Raw genomic sequence first — 20,339 nt, 5'->3', positions numbered from 1 at the left:
ACAGCCACCATGGTATATGCATCAGATCTCCTAATCTTATTCCTTATAACAGAAAGTTTGTATCCTTGACAAACCTCTCCCATTTCTCCCACCCCTCCAGCTTGGGCAATCACCAAGCTACTCTATTTCTGTGAGTTCAACATTCTTAGATTCTACATATATAAGTAAGGTCTTACAGTATTTCTTTGTCTGACTTGTTTCACTTAGTGTAATGTCTCAACATTCATCCATGTTATTGCAAATGGCAAAATTTCTCTAGGAAAACTTTTATAATACCATCTGCTTTTCCTCTTTTGTGCCCATACAACTGGTTACTCTGTTTTGTAATATTATAAAACCTTGTACTTACTCCCATTTTCACATTAGTCATATTGTATTATAATTAATTTCTTATTGTAGTAAGCTGTACCATTTACCATTTTAACCATTTTTAAGTGTAGAGGTTAGTGACATTAGGTATGATTACATTGTTATGCCATTGTTATACCACCATCCATCTTCAGAACTTTTTTCATATTCTCAAACTGAAACTCCATCCTCATAAATAATAACTTCCCACTATAACTTCTTTGTAACATGTCTATTTCCCATATTTGAGAGAACTACTGATTTATCAATGTCTGAGTTTTATTAATATATTGATATCTAGTACTTAATTCATTGCCTGGGAAACAGAAGATGCCCATTAAATGTTTGTTGAATTGAGATGTCATGATCAAAATCACATAGCAGATAATTACATCAGCCAGCCATGCCAATCATGTCAGCTTTCAAGCTCTACTCCACTCTAACCTAACACTTTACAAAAAAAAAAAACAAAAACAAAATAAAATAAAAAAGGAACATACTTTCAGTGGTTTTCACTTTACCAAAACAAAACAAAACAAAACAAAACAAAACAGAAATAAAACAAAGCCTTCAATGCTTTCTCATTTCATTTCTTTATTCTCATAACGTATGAATTTTACACTTCGTGTATGGCATTTAGGGCCCTCTTGAAATTGAGTCCTCCCCACCACCCCACTTTCTACTGCCACATATTTTCACACCCAAATCCTTACCAACACAACATCATCCTTTACTCTGGAAATGGCCAATTTCAGGTTTTGTTTTGTTTTTTCCATACGCTCTGCTCAGCCTGAAACATTTTCCCCCTGTTTTAAAGCCAAATCATAGTTTTCCTTCAAGGGTGAGCCTTCTCTGATCCTTTGGTTCAGATAAATACCCTCTTCTCTCTGCTTTTTGGGCCTATATTTTTCATTTATTTAGTTTTGCACGACATTATATCTTACTTATGTTTACATGTTCGTCTTCATCACTTGAGGGAAAATTGCATGAAAATTTGCATTATGATTCACTTATTTTATTTTTTTCCTATTCTTCCTGTCAGAGACTTGGAATTTTCTGCACTTGGTGGTTACTCAATAATTGTATTTGGAAAGACATCTTGTTCATATAATCTATATAATCAATACATTGTGGTTTTTGAGCATGAAGGTTATTTAAACTTGAGTATTAAGGAAACAGCAAAAGAACAATGTGACAACACTGGTTAGAACAAATTCTATACAATGAAATTTGACAAATATATATTAATCATGAGGTTCATATCACTGTGGTGAATACAATAAATACAAATGAACAAGATGCAGTCCACTTTATCAGGGAACTAACCACTTAGGCTTAGACAGATATATAATTAACCCCAATAGTTGTTGAACAGTCATAATAAATGCTGCAGCAATGAGCTTTAGCAATTTAAACTAAGGAGTGATGACTGTTAGCAAGAAATCATAAAATATTTCATTAAAAAGGTAATGTCTGAACTTGAGTTTAAATGGGGAAATATGATTTCAGTGTGTGAATTGGGGTTGTGGAAGCATTCCAAGAGAGACATTAGCATAAGATGCAGGAAAAATGTTGGCTGATTTCAAAAATAGTGAATACTATATTTTAACAAGACCTTAGAATGACTCAGTCAGGGCAGTAAGGGGGTGGGAGTTAGAGCTAGATTTGTAAGTTAGGACCATTGAAGAGATTCTTGATATATCCCTATATTATTAACATATGATAATACAGTATATCGTTATGTTATTAATGCACTAATATGCTATATATTACATATAAGTATATATTACACATTAGAATATGTTATTAAAAATAGTCACTATGATTAGAGCTTTGCTTAGCAGGTTTAACCTTGGGAGAATTATATAGCAGAAAAGGATAGGAGACAAGAATAAATAAAAATCTATAGTAATATTCCAAGTGAGAATTTATGAAGACCTGAACTATAGTGGTTTTAATGTATATGTAAAAAGAAGGGAGTAAATGAGTAGCCACAGTTAAATGGAGGGATTAGCACTGCCTGAATACAGAGAGTTAAGACAAATTCAGAGATAACAACATTTTCTAGTAGGAGAGAATGGCATATTAGGAGACCTCTCTAGGTTCATCTGTAAAATAATAGCAGTTCCAAACTTCCAGGATTATTCTGCTGATATATATGTATAATATAATGATGACAGAATAAACTACATTCTATCATTTTCTCAGACTCTACAATATATATATCTATATCTATATCTATATCTATCTATCTATCTATCTATCTATCTATATATATATATATATATATCTAGATACCTAGATATATAATATACATCTCAAGGTATCACTTGCAGTCTTAACCTCTGCTCTCTGATTTCTCCTTTCTGAATTTTGGAACTGAAACAATTCAGGAAAATGTTTGGATAGATTCCTTGCTATCTGGATGGTTATTATCACTACCAGAAACTCACAAATCAGATTCTGATAATGTGGTATCCTCACTTGTCAAGCTTGCTATATGAACTCAAGAAATGCACAGATTGAATTATAAGGGACACTTGTAAGTATTTTTAATTTTAATTTAAAATCTGAAGCAGCAAATGAAATTTTCCCCAACGCTTTGCTAATTTAGCCATATGCAGAATTTTGTTCTAGTACCTGGTTGTTTTTGGCTATGTTACATATTTTTGTTTGGTTCTTACGAATGTGTTCTTAAATAGTTTTCTTTTTTTCTATAAAAAATTGTCCTTTGTTTTCTAAAATATTTTCAGTTACTTCCTCTAATAATCAAACTTTACCTAGTTCCCCTTTCTAAAGCTGCCAATAGTATACATTTTTTCTAAGCTTATTTTGTCAGATTTCTAAATGTTTCTTATCATCAATACATGACGCCTTACTTATAAGAGATTTCATGTACCAACTGCTGTTCTAAGAACTCACACTGCAGGTGTCTTCTGATTTTTCTCTCTCTCTTTCTATTTTTGATTTTCATAGTGAAATATAAATTTCATTATGAAGTAAAAGTTGGTTTTTCCCATGTACTCTCTCTTAAAATCATTAATTATTTATAAACAATTTATTGTTAGAAAACTAAGATAACTTTGCTACCCCTTTCCCCATCTGTGGATATGTGGCTTCCTAAGTAGGGAGTCTGGTTAAGCCACCTGGAAGTTAATAAAAATCAACAACAAAAAGAAAACATATTGAAGTTAATAATGAGCACACAATTACTATCCTCTTATACAAATTATTTAAAACAAAACAAAAAGCATTCAGAAGGACGGCAGTAATTGTAGAATGATGTTAATGATTTAAAATATATTTAATTTACATATAAGAATCAAATGGACCATGCTGCCTATAAGAGACTACAAAAAAATTTGAGGCTAAAATGTTTAAGACAACCAGCAAAAGTCTTTCCTCTGCTTTGGTTCCCTCAAGTGTTGTTCTCCCATTTTATATCTAATTGAACTATTCAGTTGCCATTTCTGGAGCTAATTTTCAGCGCCTTACTTGAACTTGAGGGATATTTTTATCACAGCATACATACTTTGGCCAAGGGGTCTCACCTCACCTTTGTTTATAACAGACAGAGGCTTTATTACTGTATGGTAAGCAAGGCTTTCATATTCGTAGTTGCCAAAGCTTTTGTTTCTCTACCCTTATTGATAAAATGTTTTGAGGGATGTACCCAAAATAAATGTACTTTTAAACATACATGAAAATCAAAATTAACAATGATAAAACACAAAATAAACAAACATTTAATATTTTCTTTCTGGACGTTCCAGGAATGCATATACCTGTTGTATAGGTAAAACCTGTCCTTTCTCATAAAAAGACTGGGTTCTTCTTGTCATCATCCATGATCTCAGAGGTTCTTTTCTTCTGTGATGACTAAGATGTACCAATCTCTTATTTCCCTTTGTTTCATTTATTTATTTATTTTTATTTATTTGAAGCCATCCAGTTTATTAAGCTGAACTGAATGCTTTGTCTATTTATTTTTTAACTATTATGCCACCATTTATGTTTTTAACACAGCTAGCATTTAGTTGACATGGAACTGATTGTCTCTGCAATTAAAAGTCCATTTTTTCTAAAGTTTAAGTTGTTAAACCCAGAACAAAGGCAAACTTTAAACTTGTTTTTTTTTTTTGGTTTAGCTTATTTTAAAGAACAAGGTGATTTGTACTAGATGAAATTTTTAACATGCCTTAAAAACGTGTATTTGTGTGTGTAATGTAAATGCAAATATTATTGTAGTAAGAACGCCCTGATAATACTTATAATTAATGACATTAGCTGCCCACATATTTAATTATTTAAAATAAGAATATTTTGTAGAATTATTTTAGTATGTCCAACTAGCCAATGCCAATATTTACCTTACTGGAATACATTTCTGGAGGAAAAAGTAGCCTTACAAGTATTCTCTCTCTTACAGACAGAGAAAGAGATGGGTCGATTTTAGTGGCCTATACACATTATTGTTTATATATTTTAATATATTCTTTTACAGATATATAAATTATCTATATCTATATCTATCTATCTATCTATCTATCTATCTATCTATCTATCTATCTGGTCTAGTGACCCAAGTTAATCTGTATACTAAAAACCAAAATAAGTCAATTTTTCTAAAGAAAAAAAAACACAACTTTTTAAATCTCAGAGATGGTTATAATACCTTAGTCATGAATGAGAGCAAGAGAAGTGGATTTAATGGTGCCACTAAACACGGGCATGATGCTTTAGAAGATAAGAAGAGTAAGAACCTTAAGGGAAGTATGTTTATATCTCCAAGGACTTAACTTCATTTGTGCCATTTTCTACGTTTAGCGGATATTTGACATGCTTTCCAATTTTGGAGCTGTGTTTTACTCTCTGAAAGGACTGGCATTCTGACTGCAGTCTTTCTAAGCCACTTTGTCACTAGAGCTTGATAATTTTCTTTTCATCTTTAAGTGACTGATCTGAACCACCAGATATCAGGGAACATGACTCTGGCAACTGGTTTCAACACACCTTGTTCAGTGGCATATACAGAATGTAATTTCTTTTTTGTGACAGTTTTAATCAAAGTGATGTGAAACACAAGGGCTATAATGCTAGTGATATCACACCTCAAAAGAGGAGAAAGTTTGGTATGTTACCTCCTGATTAGCAGCAGCTAGTTCTTCTTCCAGTGCAGAGACTCTTTCTAAAGAAACCCTCAGTCGCTCCCTTACCTAGAAGAAAAACCAAAATATGTGCAGTAATGTACATCCCATACATGTTAAACTGTGCTGAATCCATCATTAACATTATCCGAGACAGTCATATTTGGCGAATTTTTAACGTAGTTATAGCCCTAAGTGCTCATAAATTCTATGAATACATTGTCACCTTATAGCATCTCTCTATCACGGTATTTCCTTATAAGCAAGTCATTTTAGTCTCAATGACAGAATTTCTAACAGGAAAGAGACAGACCTGCTTATTCCTAATTCTGACTCACAGTAAGTGGAGGCAAAGTTCAAAAATATATTATGAATTTTCCTGAAAAAGACTCACTGATTAAGTATGAGACATAGGCAAAATCTTTCTTTCTACTTTTTAAAAAATAGTATGTGAGCTTCATTTGGTATGAGTAACTTCATAAAAGATTCTCAGAATCTGAAAAAAGGTTGTCTATTGCTCATAATGTTGTATTAGTTAGAGGTCTACATTGCTACTGAGGGATTGAAAACTATTTGATTACTCTGGAATTCCTAACTAGCTTCCAGATACCAAAGGTTAAGCCATCATATTTTATAGAACCGAATACTCTGCACATTTAGTTTGAAAATATTTATGATTTGGAAATAATATGATTTACAAATGTTTCATAAATAAATGAAACTCAAAGAAGTGGTCTTTAATTCTTGCTTTCTTAGAACTTCTAAAATTATTTTAGTTATTATATGTTCAGATCTTTAGATATGCTCTATATTACATATATGTAAAATATATATTATCATGTAAAAATTTAAGGAATTCAGAGAAAGGATTTTAACTGAATTTAATCTAATTTAATTTAATTCAAATTTAATTGGAATTAAAATTAATGTCTACAGTGACTTAATTTTCCTTAGAAAACAATCAATAAAATACACAGTTCTTCAACTTAAGATGCAATTCATGGTGAATTTCTGAATATGAGCAACATAGAATTTGCTCCATGGGAATGTTATAGTATTTGTGCAGTTAATATGTATTTTAATATATATTTTTATTAGCTCTAATTTTATTAATGCATTGACAGTATATTTTAGTGTATCACATTTTCCTATTTTAAAAAGATAAGATTTAAGTGAGAATATAGGTTAAATATATTTTAGAAATTCACATAATTAAAGTTGAATTTAACATTACTTTTCAATTAGTAAGACAAAAACCCCCCACTAATATCCTATTAATCTAGAATCTAACAAGAAATTTTAAAAAATATCAATTATATTTTTGTGCTGTATAATGATAACTGATACATATTCAGGTGGCTGGGTGCACTTCACTCCTGAAATGTATCTTGAGTTAGAAAGAATAACTATCTGAGAGGAGCTTAATATGAATTATATTTAGTTATGCTCAAATCCTCTGAAAATTAGTAATATGTACATGAATTGATATTTGATATCAAAGATAATTAATTACATAGGATCTTTCATGATATTTAGGTGTGCTAGATAGCCTGACACATACCCATGCTGTTTGACAAATATCCAATTGTTCATTAAAATGCATAAAACTAATAATTCTGATTAATAACTGAACAAGAACTACTTGAAAGGAAGTCTTTGATGATTTGACTTGGGGAATACTTTTTTTTATGAGCAGCCTGGATAGATGTAAAAGAAGCAAATATCTGAAGGCTGAAAATAAGGAGGATTGCTGATGCGTGGAATTCAGATATCAACAAAAATCTTAGTAGATGTGCTTGATATTTAACAGGGCTGATTATAAAGTTTTACACCCACTTCCTAAAATACCAGCTATAAAATTCAGGTGTTCTGAGTGAGAAAGTTCTAAGAATCGTAGTTGATGAGAAGAGCAATATGAAATTGTCAAAATGTAAGTTAACGATCTCACTATAAGCAACATTGATACTATCACATTAACACTGCTGTGAAGAGGCTAGGTGTCTTATTTTAAGATATACTGATACACTGGAATGTTTCTAAAAGAGTTCTTCAAATCATTTACAGAATGGCTGAAACCAGGCTATCCTGTAGGTTTAAGTATCTTCCTGACTTTCTTTGCTAAACTGATGATCACAAAAATTGTTCTAATATGATTCCTATTTACCAAAAAGTTAAACATTTTTATTCTCATTATAGTGAGTCTTCAAAGGGTAAAAATCATTAAGCTTATCAAACAACTTGAATATAGAATAACCCCTCAAATAAATTTAGAATGGTATCTACAGCTTGAGATTATATTACCCACAAAGTAAAGAATCTAAAGGTGTCTCTACAAGAAAATAAAAACAATTTCTGAATTTATTTTGAATTAGTTGTAAATCCAAAAATTGGGGCGGTAAATATCAATACATTATGAGATAAATGTACGATTCATGTTTTTATTAGGATAAATTATTCTCTATATTTAATTCATATTGCACTAATTTCTGCTAAACTGAATAAGACAAACAAAGAAAAAAGGTGGGATGCAAAAAAGCAACTTTTCTAAGGCATAAAGAATCCCAACATTTTACCTTGTCTATATAGCTTAAATTGCATTAGTAGTGAAAAAAATATTGTCTCTGACCAGCTTTTAGCTTTTTGCTCTGCTCTGCTAAGCACAGCACCAGCAGAATGACATAATTACCTTTACTTTCCTTGTTGGATTTGGTGTGCTGTGGAACTATCTAGACATGATTGATATGCCATGAAAAATTATAATTTTAACTTTTTTTTCCTAAATGTAAGTACACAGGTGATATCCTTAGCTCTATACATAACCTTTTCTGATTTTTTTTTGCTATTTAACCACATTCAACGAATCCATTGTTTGCAGTCTCTTAGTTAATACATGTTAATTTTTTAATTTATAGAACTATAGTATAACCTCTAAAATATTTATGTACACCTAGAATTTTTTATTTATAGTTTCATCTACTATATCAATTTTCTTCAGAAGGGTATAAAAAATAACTAAAGGATTTTTTCCCCAAAGGATGTTTCAAAGCTACATACATCCTATCCCTGAGAATTTAAAATAAAATAATTCCCTAAAAATAACAAATGTGTTTCAGGATGAAAAGAAACTTTGGTGGAAGAGGCATAGATTCCAAATTAAAAGTAAGGTATGGCAGGGTTTCATTTTGGAATTATCAGTCCTATAACAGAAAACATTGTAAATGTTTTCTCCTTAGACCAGAAGTTCAAATCCAGTTTTGGCAATATGATATTAGATCACAGAAATATGTATGGAGTGCATATATATATTTACTGTGAATTTTTACTGATACTTAAACATGTATATTTATCATTTCCTCCAGCCTCCAAAATTGGTTAACACATTGGAGAGTGATATTCAAAGTTACGGTCAGTCTTCGCTAATAAGGAAAATTCAAACTTACAACTCAGTGTATGTATAAATAAGGACATTAATAATGACAACTGCCAGTAATTGTAATCATCCATAGCTATGCTTAATTTTCTCTACTTTGTTTAGCTCTTCGTGTGTAACTTTACCCTGTAAAGTCAGTAGTGTCTTGTCCTCAAGAAATGGTTAATTGCATCTTCTTCTGATCATCTCTCTGTATTATAACATAGTATCCATAGTACTTATAGAATGTTGTAATTTGTTTCCCCACCCTTCCTAGCCTCTTGAGTAGCTGTGAGCTATTCCTAGGGGAACTGTCCATGAAAGCACAGATTAATCCTTCAATAACTAAATAAGATGTTACTTAAAACAAGCATGTGGATCAACAGTAACACCAACATCTTTACTTAGTTTGAAAGTTTTATCAAGTGCTGAAATTTATTCACATTAACAGTAATACTCATTAACATTCAATGAGCACTTGCCATATGCTAAGTACCATATAAGAGTTTTTTTGCACATCAGATCACATTTAATCCTCATGGCAATTCTATAAGCTAAGTACTATTAGCTCTCCATTCAAAAGAGGAAAACAGATGTTTAGAGAAGTCACTTGTCCATATCTGTCCAACTCCAGAATCCAAGCTCATAACACTTTTCCTTTAGACTGTTCAACAATACTTAGCTGATAATCAGTTCAGTTGCCTATGAACTAACCAATGTCCCTGGAACTTCTGGTGAGTTAGTACATACTATTACAGCTCCTAGCGCCATAGTATAAAATGCTTCATTTAGTTATGCTAAACTCACTGAATGTCTACATAGTAGATTATTTGTCTGGTCTAAGTTGTGCAACAACTATTTTCTTCTTAAATGTACTCACAGCCATCAGGTCTGAATACTGTTTACTGCCTTGCATGCATTCTTTCATAAGATACTGCTCAAGTGATGTGGGAGTGCATATAGGGAACTTCTACAATCACACATTCTCAAGCACTTTCATTCAAGGCATTCAAAACTATTACATTTTCTCTGGATAGGCCGTGCTCTTCTTATACATCTGGGTTATTTTACATATTGATCCTGTTGCTCAGAGTATCTTCATTACTCTGCTTAAAAAACTCCTACACATTCTCTAATATTCAAGTCCAAATGTCTTCACCCTCTGTGAAGACATTCTTGAACTTTTTAAAATCACTTTCTCAAGTGGAATTAGTCACAACTTTTCCTGTGGCTCCCTATTGCATTGTACATACTGTTTCTTAACATTACCCGTTATTGACACGTGAATCTCTAGCAATAACTTTGAACTCCTCAGTCGTAAGGACAATGTCTTATCTATTTCTGTTTGTCAAATATCTGTCTGACTTATAATAGACATTCCATAAATATGAAGTCTTGCAAATTCTTAACAATGTATTTTTTTAATAATAAAGGGAATATGAACTTAAACATCAAACATATTAAGTATTTGATACTTGATAGTAGTGATATTATATTTATCAAGGATCTTTATATAATATCAATTTCTATCTTACTCAAAATTATTCATAAACTACTTTCCTCTCATGGATAAAATGAAAAATAAGCTACAATTTCTTCTTAACAATCTAGAAGGTAGAATTATAGTTATCCTTATGCACATACTTCACATAATACCCTGGTCTAAGACCATCTGAAAGACCAGTGATAAAAGTATATATGTACATAAATTTTAACTAGAGCACAAGTGTCTGCATGCTTAAAACCTAGATATAACCGGGTAATAATCTCTCATTTGGATTTTAATACTCAGAACTTATCAGGTACTTTCTAATTGAAGTGCCCCAATTCCCACTCTACAAAATCCTAAAGCTTTATTAATTTTAAAAAGTTAATTCTGTAACATTTCACAAAATTAAAATCATGTCATAAGCCTTATTAATCTCCAAAGGATATTATCATCATATTGGCTTATTTATGTCAGTCGAAGTTTTTTGAGTAACAGCTAAAAGAAGCTTACTGCCACTTTTTTAAAAAGACCTAAAGCAGGTTTTCTCCACTGATACCTTATGCTGTTATATTCAGAGATTCCTCAAAATATATACTCAGAATATATACTCAGAAGTTATCAGAGATCGAATAAAATGTATGCTTCTAATATAAACCTCCAAAGGTTAGAGTATACATCCAATTTACACTTCAAGATATGTTGAATTTCCAGTTAGTGGTCTTCTGTGTTGGGATCTATAGACATGCATTTCAGAGAGGGGCTGGGAGGAGAGAAAGAGAAGGAGAGAGAGGGAGACTGAATGACAATATTAAATTTCAAATGGCCATCTGGACTAGGACCATAATGCACCACAATAAAAGTGTAACTTGATAAGCCATAGATTCGGTGGCATTAAAAAAAACAGGGTTATGAGCATCACCAATATACACACAATAATCCAGCCGCAGTTATAAAAATGATTTTCCTATAATTCAAACGTGTTTCTCTGTACTCATTTACGTCAGGAGTCAGCTGAGTCATGGATGAAGACAAGGAACCTGATGCTCATGACGAAAGCACAGTGAAGCTTGAAATCTCCTGTCAATACTCTTTAAAATTGGTAGCTGAAGTTTATTTTATTTTTTTAAATTTCAGCTTCACTGAGGTATAATCGACACATAAAACTGTAATCAACCTTTCTAAATACTCTACCTTTTCATCCAAGGCCTTGTGGTGCTCAAACAAAGATTTCAGTGCCTTGAGAACCTCGACTTCACTGGACACTCCCGAGGGGGACTGGGCTTGCCGTTTTACCACCGTCATTCTTAGCGACCTTTCATGTCGTGACACCAGGCATTCCAAGTGCTCCAGTAACAGCTATTGGGCGTAACAGAAAATGTAATTACCCTAAATGCAATTATCTTATGAACACAAGTTACTAATACTTATAAATGACTTCTATCTGAAAAGATTGCAGGTTTACCTAGCATCTCATGATAACCTCAGAGTTTACCACAGGTAGCAGCAAAGAAGCACACACCTGAATCTAAGCCAGGGTCCATAAAAGGCATTAAAGGTCCATAAAACTGCATCTCTATCATATAATGGAATTACTCATTTAAAAAATGTAATGTAAATTCTTATTCATCCTTTTAGAAAATTTAATAATTTCAGCATGAGCTCAGTAGAAATAGAACACAAAATAGATGTGATCAAATAGAGTAATTATTGAAGAACATTGCACAATGCATGATGATTTTGTTAGAAGAGTATTAAAAGTCACAACTAACTTAATACACATTTGGTCATTTAAAATTGTTGAATTGAAAGAAATGAGCATAATTATGTTGCTCTGAATGTGATTATAGTGATAATCACATTTGTATAGTGATTATAGTAATAGTTATAATCACATGTTGCTATAAAAATCACAGTGAAAATCACTAATAATTTTATTTACAATTAATTCTTAGGTTACATAATAATAAAGTAGATGCAACCAAGTGGAATATAGGAACTGAGGTTTTGCAATAGTCATTTGGGGAAAAGAGGTTTTTAAATAACGGTCTACTTGGGAACCTACACTCACCCAGAGTAGCCTCTGGGGCCATGAAAGTCCAGAAAACAGTGTCTCAGTCTGTTCCAGACCTACACCCTAACATTTCCCAAAGAAATTTTACTTTCAAATGTTTTGTGTGGGGCGACCAGGTGGCTCAGTCAGTTAAGCATTCGACTCTTGGTTTTGGCTCAGGACATGATCTCACAGTTTTGTGAGTTCGAAAGCCTCACTGGGCTCTGTGCTGACAGTGCAGAGCCTGCTTGGGATTCTCTGTCTCCCTCTCTCTCTGCCCCTCTCCCAGTCATGCTATCTCAGTCTCTCTCAGGATAAATAAATAAACTTAAAAAAATAAAAATGTTCTGTGAATTGGGGCTTCACCTTTGTTTAGTTTAATAAGGCAGTTCTGCTGCTAAAAACAAAGATACCTGAAAAAAAAAACTGCTGGGTTAACTTCTCAGTTATTAATATTTTGGTCAGGGAAGAATAATATATGACCAGGAAGTTTTGTGGGAGAGATTTTCAGAAGGGTAGTGAAAAGTATAGGCTAACAAATGCCTATGTAAAATAAAGCAGAAGTTACTCAAACAAAAAAGGAAAAAGCAGATATAAGATACTGGGATGGAAAGAAATAAAGAAAACATATTTTTTTCAGGAGTTTTCCTAAAGCTTACATATCCTAAAGTAGTAAAAATGCTTGGTTTTCACAATGTCATTGTTCAATTCGGTGTCACATATTAGTGTCACATTTCTTAGTTCTTTTTTTTTTTAATTTTTTTTTTTTTAACATTTATTATTAAGAGACAGAGCGTGAATAGGGGAGGGGCAGAGAGAGAGGGAGACACAGAATCGGAAGCAGGTTCCAGGCTCTGAGCTGTCAGCACAGAACCCGACGCGGGGCTTGAACTCACAAATTGCAAGATCATGACCTGAGCTGAAGTCGGATGCTTAACCAACTGAGCCACCCAGGTGCCCCTCTTAGTTCTTAATAAATTAATTTTTCTACATTCACCATCAGTAATTATGGTTCAAAGTGTCAGAAAACTTTGCCATGCATTGGCACAGAAGAACACAAATAACTGAGACCCTAAATGTATAGATCAGTAGGTAGGGATTATATTTAAGGGTCAAAATAATATTAATAGTTCTTCCGTGTGAAATGACACAATGTTTTCAAAGAGCTTTCCTTTTATTTCTCAATCTTTGATTATATTCATGGTATTCTACTCTCTTGAAGTCTACAGATACGTGTGTGCACTGGTTAAATCCGAGCTGTTTCACGTAGGTTATGGGAGTTTGCACAAACTTAACCCTAAAACAGAGAGTTATGGGAGCTGAAAAGAGGAGAGACCTACTTTGCATAGAGCAGTAAACAGATGTTTCATTGAGAGGATGATATTGAAACTGAGACTTAAAAGATGAGAAAGAGCTGGCCAAATGAAGAGCCAGAGGAAGAAAACTCCTGGAAGAGGGCACAGCTGGGCATATCGAGGAACTGAAAATAGACTGGTGTGGTTAAAGCAAAGTTTGTCAGGGAAAGGCTAACATCAGATGACGTTGGAGAAATAAGCAGCGTTAAGTTCACACAGAGCCCTAGAACCTATGAGAAATAGGTTGCTCCCAAGCAGACTTTGCAGAGTCCAGATACTCGAGTTATCCACCTCAAATGGTGTGCTGACACTGGCCCATACCAGCTTGTTAGAGGGGATTGTTAATTTTCAGGAATTCTGTGAGCCGGTGGTTAAACATAGTTATTGTTGAAGCTTAAATTATGTAAGCTTATAATTAAATAAACAATATTTGAAAAGATAATAAACACTCAAAATGTATTAACTCCTAATTATTTTACTAAATTCCAAGTTTTTAATAAAATTCCTAAGTATTTTACCATTATCTACACTCTTTGGGGTGTTTACGTCTATTGCATCTGAAGGTAGAAATACCACAGGTTGGTTCTCTATTGTGCATCATTTCACTTCTCAGCTTTCAGTGATATCATGTTGGTAGCTTGAAGTCAGCCACCATGGGAGTATTAAAACCATGGGAATTCCAAATACTATAGGTTAGTGCTTTTTAAATTTTTTCTGGTAAAATAAATCATTTACCAGCATATCATTGTCACTAGCCATCAAGTCATCGGGTTGCGAGCCCAAACATTACAGAGCGGGGAAGGGCCATCATTACTGTGCCCTTTCTGAATCCCTGACCCATTGAATTGGTGAGTACAGTATAATGTTGTTTCTGAGGTTAAATTTTGGTGTGGTCTGTTATGAACCAATAGCTAATCAAAAGATCTTCTCTAAAAGAACCCTCAACTATTTAGCATGGTAACAGTACTGAGGAAAAGAAAATACCAAATTTCTTGGATGTTACCTCTGAACTAGGACTAGTTAGTTCAACAATCTGCTAGACAAAAATTAATCACCTTGTAGATATCAGCCTATTTCTCTGGCCACCACAATATTTGTTCAATGGGTATAGAAAAGTGACCATGGTTTCAGGGATGGAAGTTATTCACTGACCTGGCAAAATGGGCTTCTCATCATTAAGGTTGATAGGGTTACCACCACAGCTGAATGGCCAAGTGACCAGCTGCAGCCATCAATCTTGAACCCCTGACATGATAACAGTCCACCTAGAGACCAGGCTAGTCACCTTGATGCAAGCAGATCACATCAAATCCCTTCCGTCAAGGAGGGGGTGTCTATCTTTTCTTAATGTAATTTTTTTTCTGGATATGGATTTGCCTTCTCTAATGGCTATGCTTCTACTGGCAATACCATTTCATCAAGATTTTTGCTTACAGTCTTGTTATCATACACAATATTACTTCTGACCAAAAAAAACCACATTTTAAAGTGAAGGGGGTAATGCAACTGACTGATGCCTCCAGCCCTGGTTTCACTACACTATCACATCATTCAGAAGCAGGTGATTCCATAGAACGGTTAAAGGATCCAAAGAAGAGTCTGTCTTAATTCAATCTTGGAGATAACACAGTGCTAGGCCGGGAGGCTATCATCCTGAAATTATGTACTTAGAGCTGGTGATGAATATATATCAGTTCATCTACAGAAGTCCAAGAATTGAGGTTTAGAATTGGAATTTATAACTGCCATTAGGACTTTTTGACCAGCTGGAGAAAGGGGGATTTTTTTTTTTTGTTATATTATATATACATAATGTATATTATTCTCCCTCTTTATTTTATATTGGATACTTGATTCTGATTAACACTTAAAGTAGTCAATAGGTTATAGAATATTAAGATATGATTGAGATTTAATAAGAGCAAGAGTATACTATGGACAAACCCTGGTTATGTAGCTACATTCATGGACTTTCTTTTTTGAGAAAAGGTGATTTTGTTTATGTTCAAGTATAGTTGTATTGCTGGATAGATACATGTCAGTATCGCTGCTGCTTAGAATTTTAATATGGAAGAGTACAACAAAAGTTGTAGTGGAGACGTATTTGTGGTTGCCCCCAATTTTTTGAACATATCCTCCATCTTTGATAGTTCTCTGCATTCTGAATGTCATCCTCCCAATACTGGATTCAAAACATTTCTCAGGCATGTTTAACCACTAGGTGGCAGACATGTGACTTAAGAGTCAGCCAACCAGAGTCACCCACACAGGGCAGATTCTGAAGGGAGCCAGATGAAGAAACTTGCTAGCATGGGGGTCCATTTTGTTGGCACAGGTGGTAGCAGAGGCTGCACGTTTCCGGGTCTGGGAATGTAAGGAAAACCCACAAGGCTAAGAAATATGGTCCTAGACATTGTGCACAGAAGCTATGTTTAGAGATTTCTCATATTCCCTAATTAATATCTTCTTGATTAATACAGTTAAGCTGTACTGCTTTATGCAATTAGGAACTTTCATCTATCTAATAATAACACAAAATAATGTGTTCTTTAAAACAGACTTCTTAAGGGCTTAAGAATACTGAATACTCCTCAATACTTACTGAATACTAAGGGCTCCTGAATACTCCTCAATACTTAGGAAAATATTCTATAGAATATGTGCTTAATACTCACTTGTTGAATTGAAGTAAGATAAATGTAACTTATCTAGCCTAGAGAATGTGGCCAAAAATGTTCAAATCTAGCATATACCTATAGCTTTGAAGCTTGCAAATTTAAATAAATGAAAAATAAAGAGGAATTCAATAAGATACCACTAATAATCTACTAATTATACACCTTTGCTAGGAGCTACACTTTTATTTATTTATTTATTTATTTATTTATTTATTTATTTATTTATTTATTTATTTATTTTGAGAGAGAGAGAGAGCACATGAACAGGGGAGAGGGGCCAAGGGAGAGAGAAGCCACGCTTAGCATGGAGCCCAAAACAGGGGGCTCAATCCCCATGACCCTGGGATCATGACCTGAGCCTGAATCAAGATTTGGACTCTCAGCCAACTGAGCCACCCAGGCATTCTGCTAAGAACTACTCTTTTTCTAATATTTAATAAATCTTGCCAAAGGCACTCTCCCTGGTGTACTCAAAAGACTGCAGGGACTACATAAATGGCCACTAGTTCTACAGTGTAATTCATTTCAAATGACCACAGATTAGGGGCACCTGGGTAGCTTTCAGTTAAGCATCTGACTTCAGCTCAGGTCATGATCTCACAGTTTGTAGGTTCAAGCCCCACGTTGGGCTCTGTGCTAACAGCTCAGAGCCTGGAGCCTGCTTCAGATTCTGTGTCACCCTCTGTCTCTGACCTACCCCCACTTGCGCTCTGTCTCTCTCTGTCTCTCAAAGATGAATAAATGTTAAAAAAATTTTTTTAATGACCATGGTTTATATATATATACACATATACACAAACATATAATATATGCATATGTACATATTGATTGCATCGTTGGAAATTTTTGAACTAAATTTCTAAAATTATACAACTTATTATTACATTTAAATTCCACCTAACCTATGTGAAATAAATTCTTTTCTTTTTAAAAAAAATTTTTAATGTTTATTTATTTTTGAGAGAGAGAGCCACAGAACATGAGCAGGGGAGGGTCAGAGAGAGAGGGAGACACAGAATCTGAAGCAGGCTCCAGGCTCCAAGCTGTCAGCACAGAGCCTGGCACAGGGCTCGAACTCATGAACGTGAGATCATGACCTGAGCTGAAGTCGGATGATTAACCGACTGAGCCACCCAGGTGCCCTGAGTGTAAAATTATTTTCAATCACAAATGACATTCAAGTAGAAATACATTCTGGACTGTATACTAAATTTGGCTGCTGTAATACGGCCACATAATACATCACTAACATCTGAGAATGAGAAACTTCAAACTAGTTGCTTTTGTGCTCAGTGTACTTAACATCCTCTACCCTCAAATACTGTTTACCATCCCCTACAGTTCTATGTAAATGCTTAGGTCTCATATTGCAAAAGTTGTGCTATTAGTTATGTCCTTAGTTACGTTATATGTTAGTTATATGTCCTCTTCTGCTTATCATATCCTATCAGAGCACTTTCAGATACAAGCACATATGCACGCACATGTGTCTTCACCTGCCTTCAACTGCTACGGTCTTCCTTTCAATTGGCCTGTACTTTCTACTCATTGAGGAAGTATGTTTGAAGGGATTTTATTAACTAGTGTAGACAGAAGTTTGTCAAAAATGGGAAGCTTCTCTTTAGTAATGGAAGGGGTCTCATTGTAATTAAGCGTTTATTTGTATAATTTCTTGGCTCAAAACAAAAGTAAGGGCATTTTAAGGAATGTTTCAAATTAGTCTTTAATTTGAATTGAGGATAATTAAGTCTTTTAGTTGGTGACCTATAAGATAAAATTATAGCTTTACTATTTATAATTGACATTAAGAATGCCTCATAATTTCTTTTTGCAATAGCTACTTTCTAAAGTCATGCAATAGCTACTTTCTAAAACACTGCCAATAACATAAACATTCTTTGAAATCTTCAGCCACAACAACAGTTAAAATGGTTCCAAAACAATAAAAATTTTCCACTCTGATATTAATAAACAATAACTGGTTTATTATTTCTGGTTTTCTTTTAGCTTTTTACTAATTAATTCTACTAAAACATGATAAGGTTTAGTAGTCAATCTGAGTTATGTTGAAATAATGGCAGGAATAAATTATTTTCTATAAATATAATTTGCCTAAGTATGGTCAGAAAAGTTTTAGAAACAACAAATTTTGGGGGTGCTTGGGTGCCTCAGTCAGATGAGTGTCCATTGGACTTTTGATTTCAGCTCCGGTCATGGTCCCAGGGTCGTGCGATTGAGCCCCACATCCTACTCCGATCTGAGTAGAGAGCCTGCTTAAGAGTCTCTCTCCCTCTCCCCCTCGGTCCCTCTCCCCTGCTTTCTTGCTCTTTCTAAAATAAAAATAAATAAATAAATAAATAAATAAATAAATAAATAAATAAATAAATAAAATTTAAAAAAAAATAACAAATTTTGCCTAATCATTTTTCTACACTTACAGTGTGATAATATTAAACAGTAAATTTTTTTGAATGTGTTTATAAATATTCTCTACAATTTTTGAAATTTCTACTTTTGCATGGTAATTAATAATATTAGGATGACTTTATTTGGATGTCCTGAATTTAATTACTTGAGGCAACTGAATTTACTGATTACTTTGATTTCTTTCATTCATTCATATTTTTGAGCTGGGGACCAGGTGTTACTATAGTGACAAAATGATAAATGGCCACAACTTTCAGCTCTGACATCAGAATAAATACCTCGTATTTATCAATTTGCACACAATTGATACAGAATAAATTACTGAACATTAGAACTGAACTATAGAAAAATGGACAAACTCTCCTTTTTTCCTAAACACAACCCTTGTATCATGTATGATTTGCAAGTGACATTAGGAATATGGTCTCTTAAATATATATCCTGTGGTTAAGCTGAGAAGTAGATACCCTAAATGTGTCACTTATAAGCTGGGTGGCCTGGGGCAAATTATTTATATGTTAGTTTTCCCATCAATTAAATGGGAATAATGAGATTTCTGTAAGGATAAAGTGAGTTAAACATATAAAACATTTAGAAAACAGTTCACATGTAATTAATGTTAGCTAGTATAATATGATCATTATTATTAATTGCTATATCCAATAAATCATTTATTGAACTCCCTCTGACACATATATTCTAGAAGATATAATTCATTCAAATATTATATAGTAGAGCCCTGTCTCATTTATTGTTTTGATGATACTCAAAATTAACACAAATACTCTATCCTCTTATGAGTTCTCTTTGTGGACTTTTTTTGTTGTTGTTATTTATCTCAATTCATGAGCATATGTTAACTCGCCAACATGGAAGGAGAATGGTATCAGAATGCTGGAAATGGAGACACTCACTTCTACTTTAAACCTCCTCACAATGTAACACCAAGAGCAAATTCTGTAGCTCTTTCTCTATGACTAAATAGTGGTGTTTACAGCAGGGAAAAACAAAACAAAACAAAAAACCCCAACAACAACAAAAAACAGAACATGTAGACATGTAGAAGGAGAAATTATTACATAAATTTATAAAAAGTATTACATTTTACAACATTGAGAGGGCATTATGGGGGAAGGAAGAAGATATGTTTGATTTTTAGCCCTGGATATTTTTTGGGGGAGGGTGATAGGTGATTATGTAACTTAGGAAGTTGATATGTAATTGATACTTTGCACAAAGAAGGTTCCATAAATCTTTTTTCCTTGGTTTAATCAACAACAAAAGTCCTCCACACGACTGCTTTAAGGAATGTGGAAAAAGTGTTTTTCTGCTCTATTCATGGTTTCAAAGTAAATATCATTCATGTTTAAAGTCATGTTTAAAATCAATGGCTTCTGTTACCCTACTGGAATTTAATATTTCATCTTTCTCACTTT

General features: G+C 33.4%; 1 protein-coding gene across 19 annotated transcripts in view; it reads right to left on the bottom strand.

Annotated features, from left to right (window-relative positions):
• The window catches only part of PPFIA2 (PTPRF interacting protein alpha 2), a 480,968-nt gene that overhangs the window by 179,785 nt on the left and 280,844 nt on the right, over positions 1 to 20,339 (bottom strand). For 17 of the 19 annotated variants that reach the window (XM_058741898.1, XM_058741916.1, XM_058741900.1 and 14 more), the window contains 2 exons: positions 11,585 to 11,749; positions 5,490 to 5,564 (listed from right to left, as the gene is read on the bottom strand). In XM_058741898.1, coding sequence (XP_058597881.1) covers positions 5,490 to 5,564; positions 11,585 to 11,749 — 240 coding nt within the window. The remainder of the gene's footprint in view (positions 1 to 5,489; positions 5,565 to 11,584; positions 11,750 to 20,339) is intronic. The other 2 variants (XM_058741906.1, XM_058741914.1) reach the window with 1 other exon arrangement.

Source organism: Neofelis nebulosa, chromosome 8 (genome assembly GCF_028018385.1).
Source record: "Neofelis nebulosa isolate mNeoNeb1 chromosome 8, mNeoNeb1.pri, whole genome shotgun sequence".
Classification (NCBI taxonomy): domain Eukaryota; kingdom Metazoa; phylum Chordata; class Mammalia; order Carnivora; family Felidae; genus Neofelis; species Neofelis nebulosa.
This window is presented reverse-complemented; position numbering and strand designations above follow the sequence as displayed.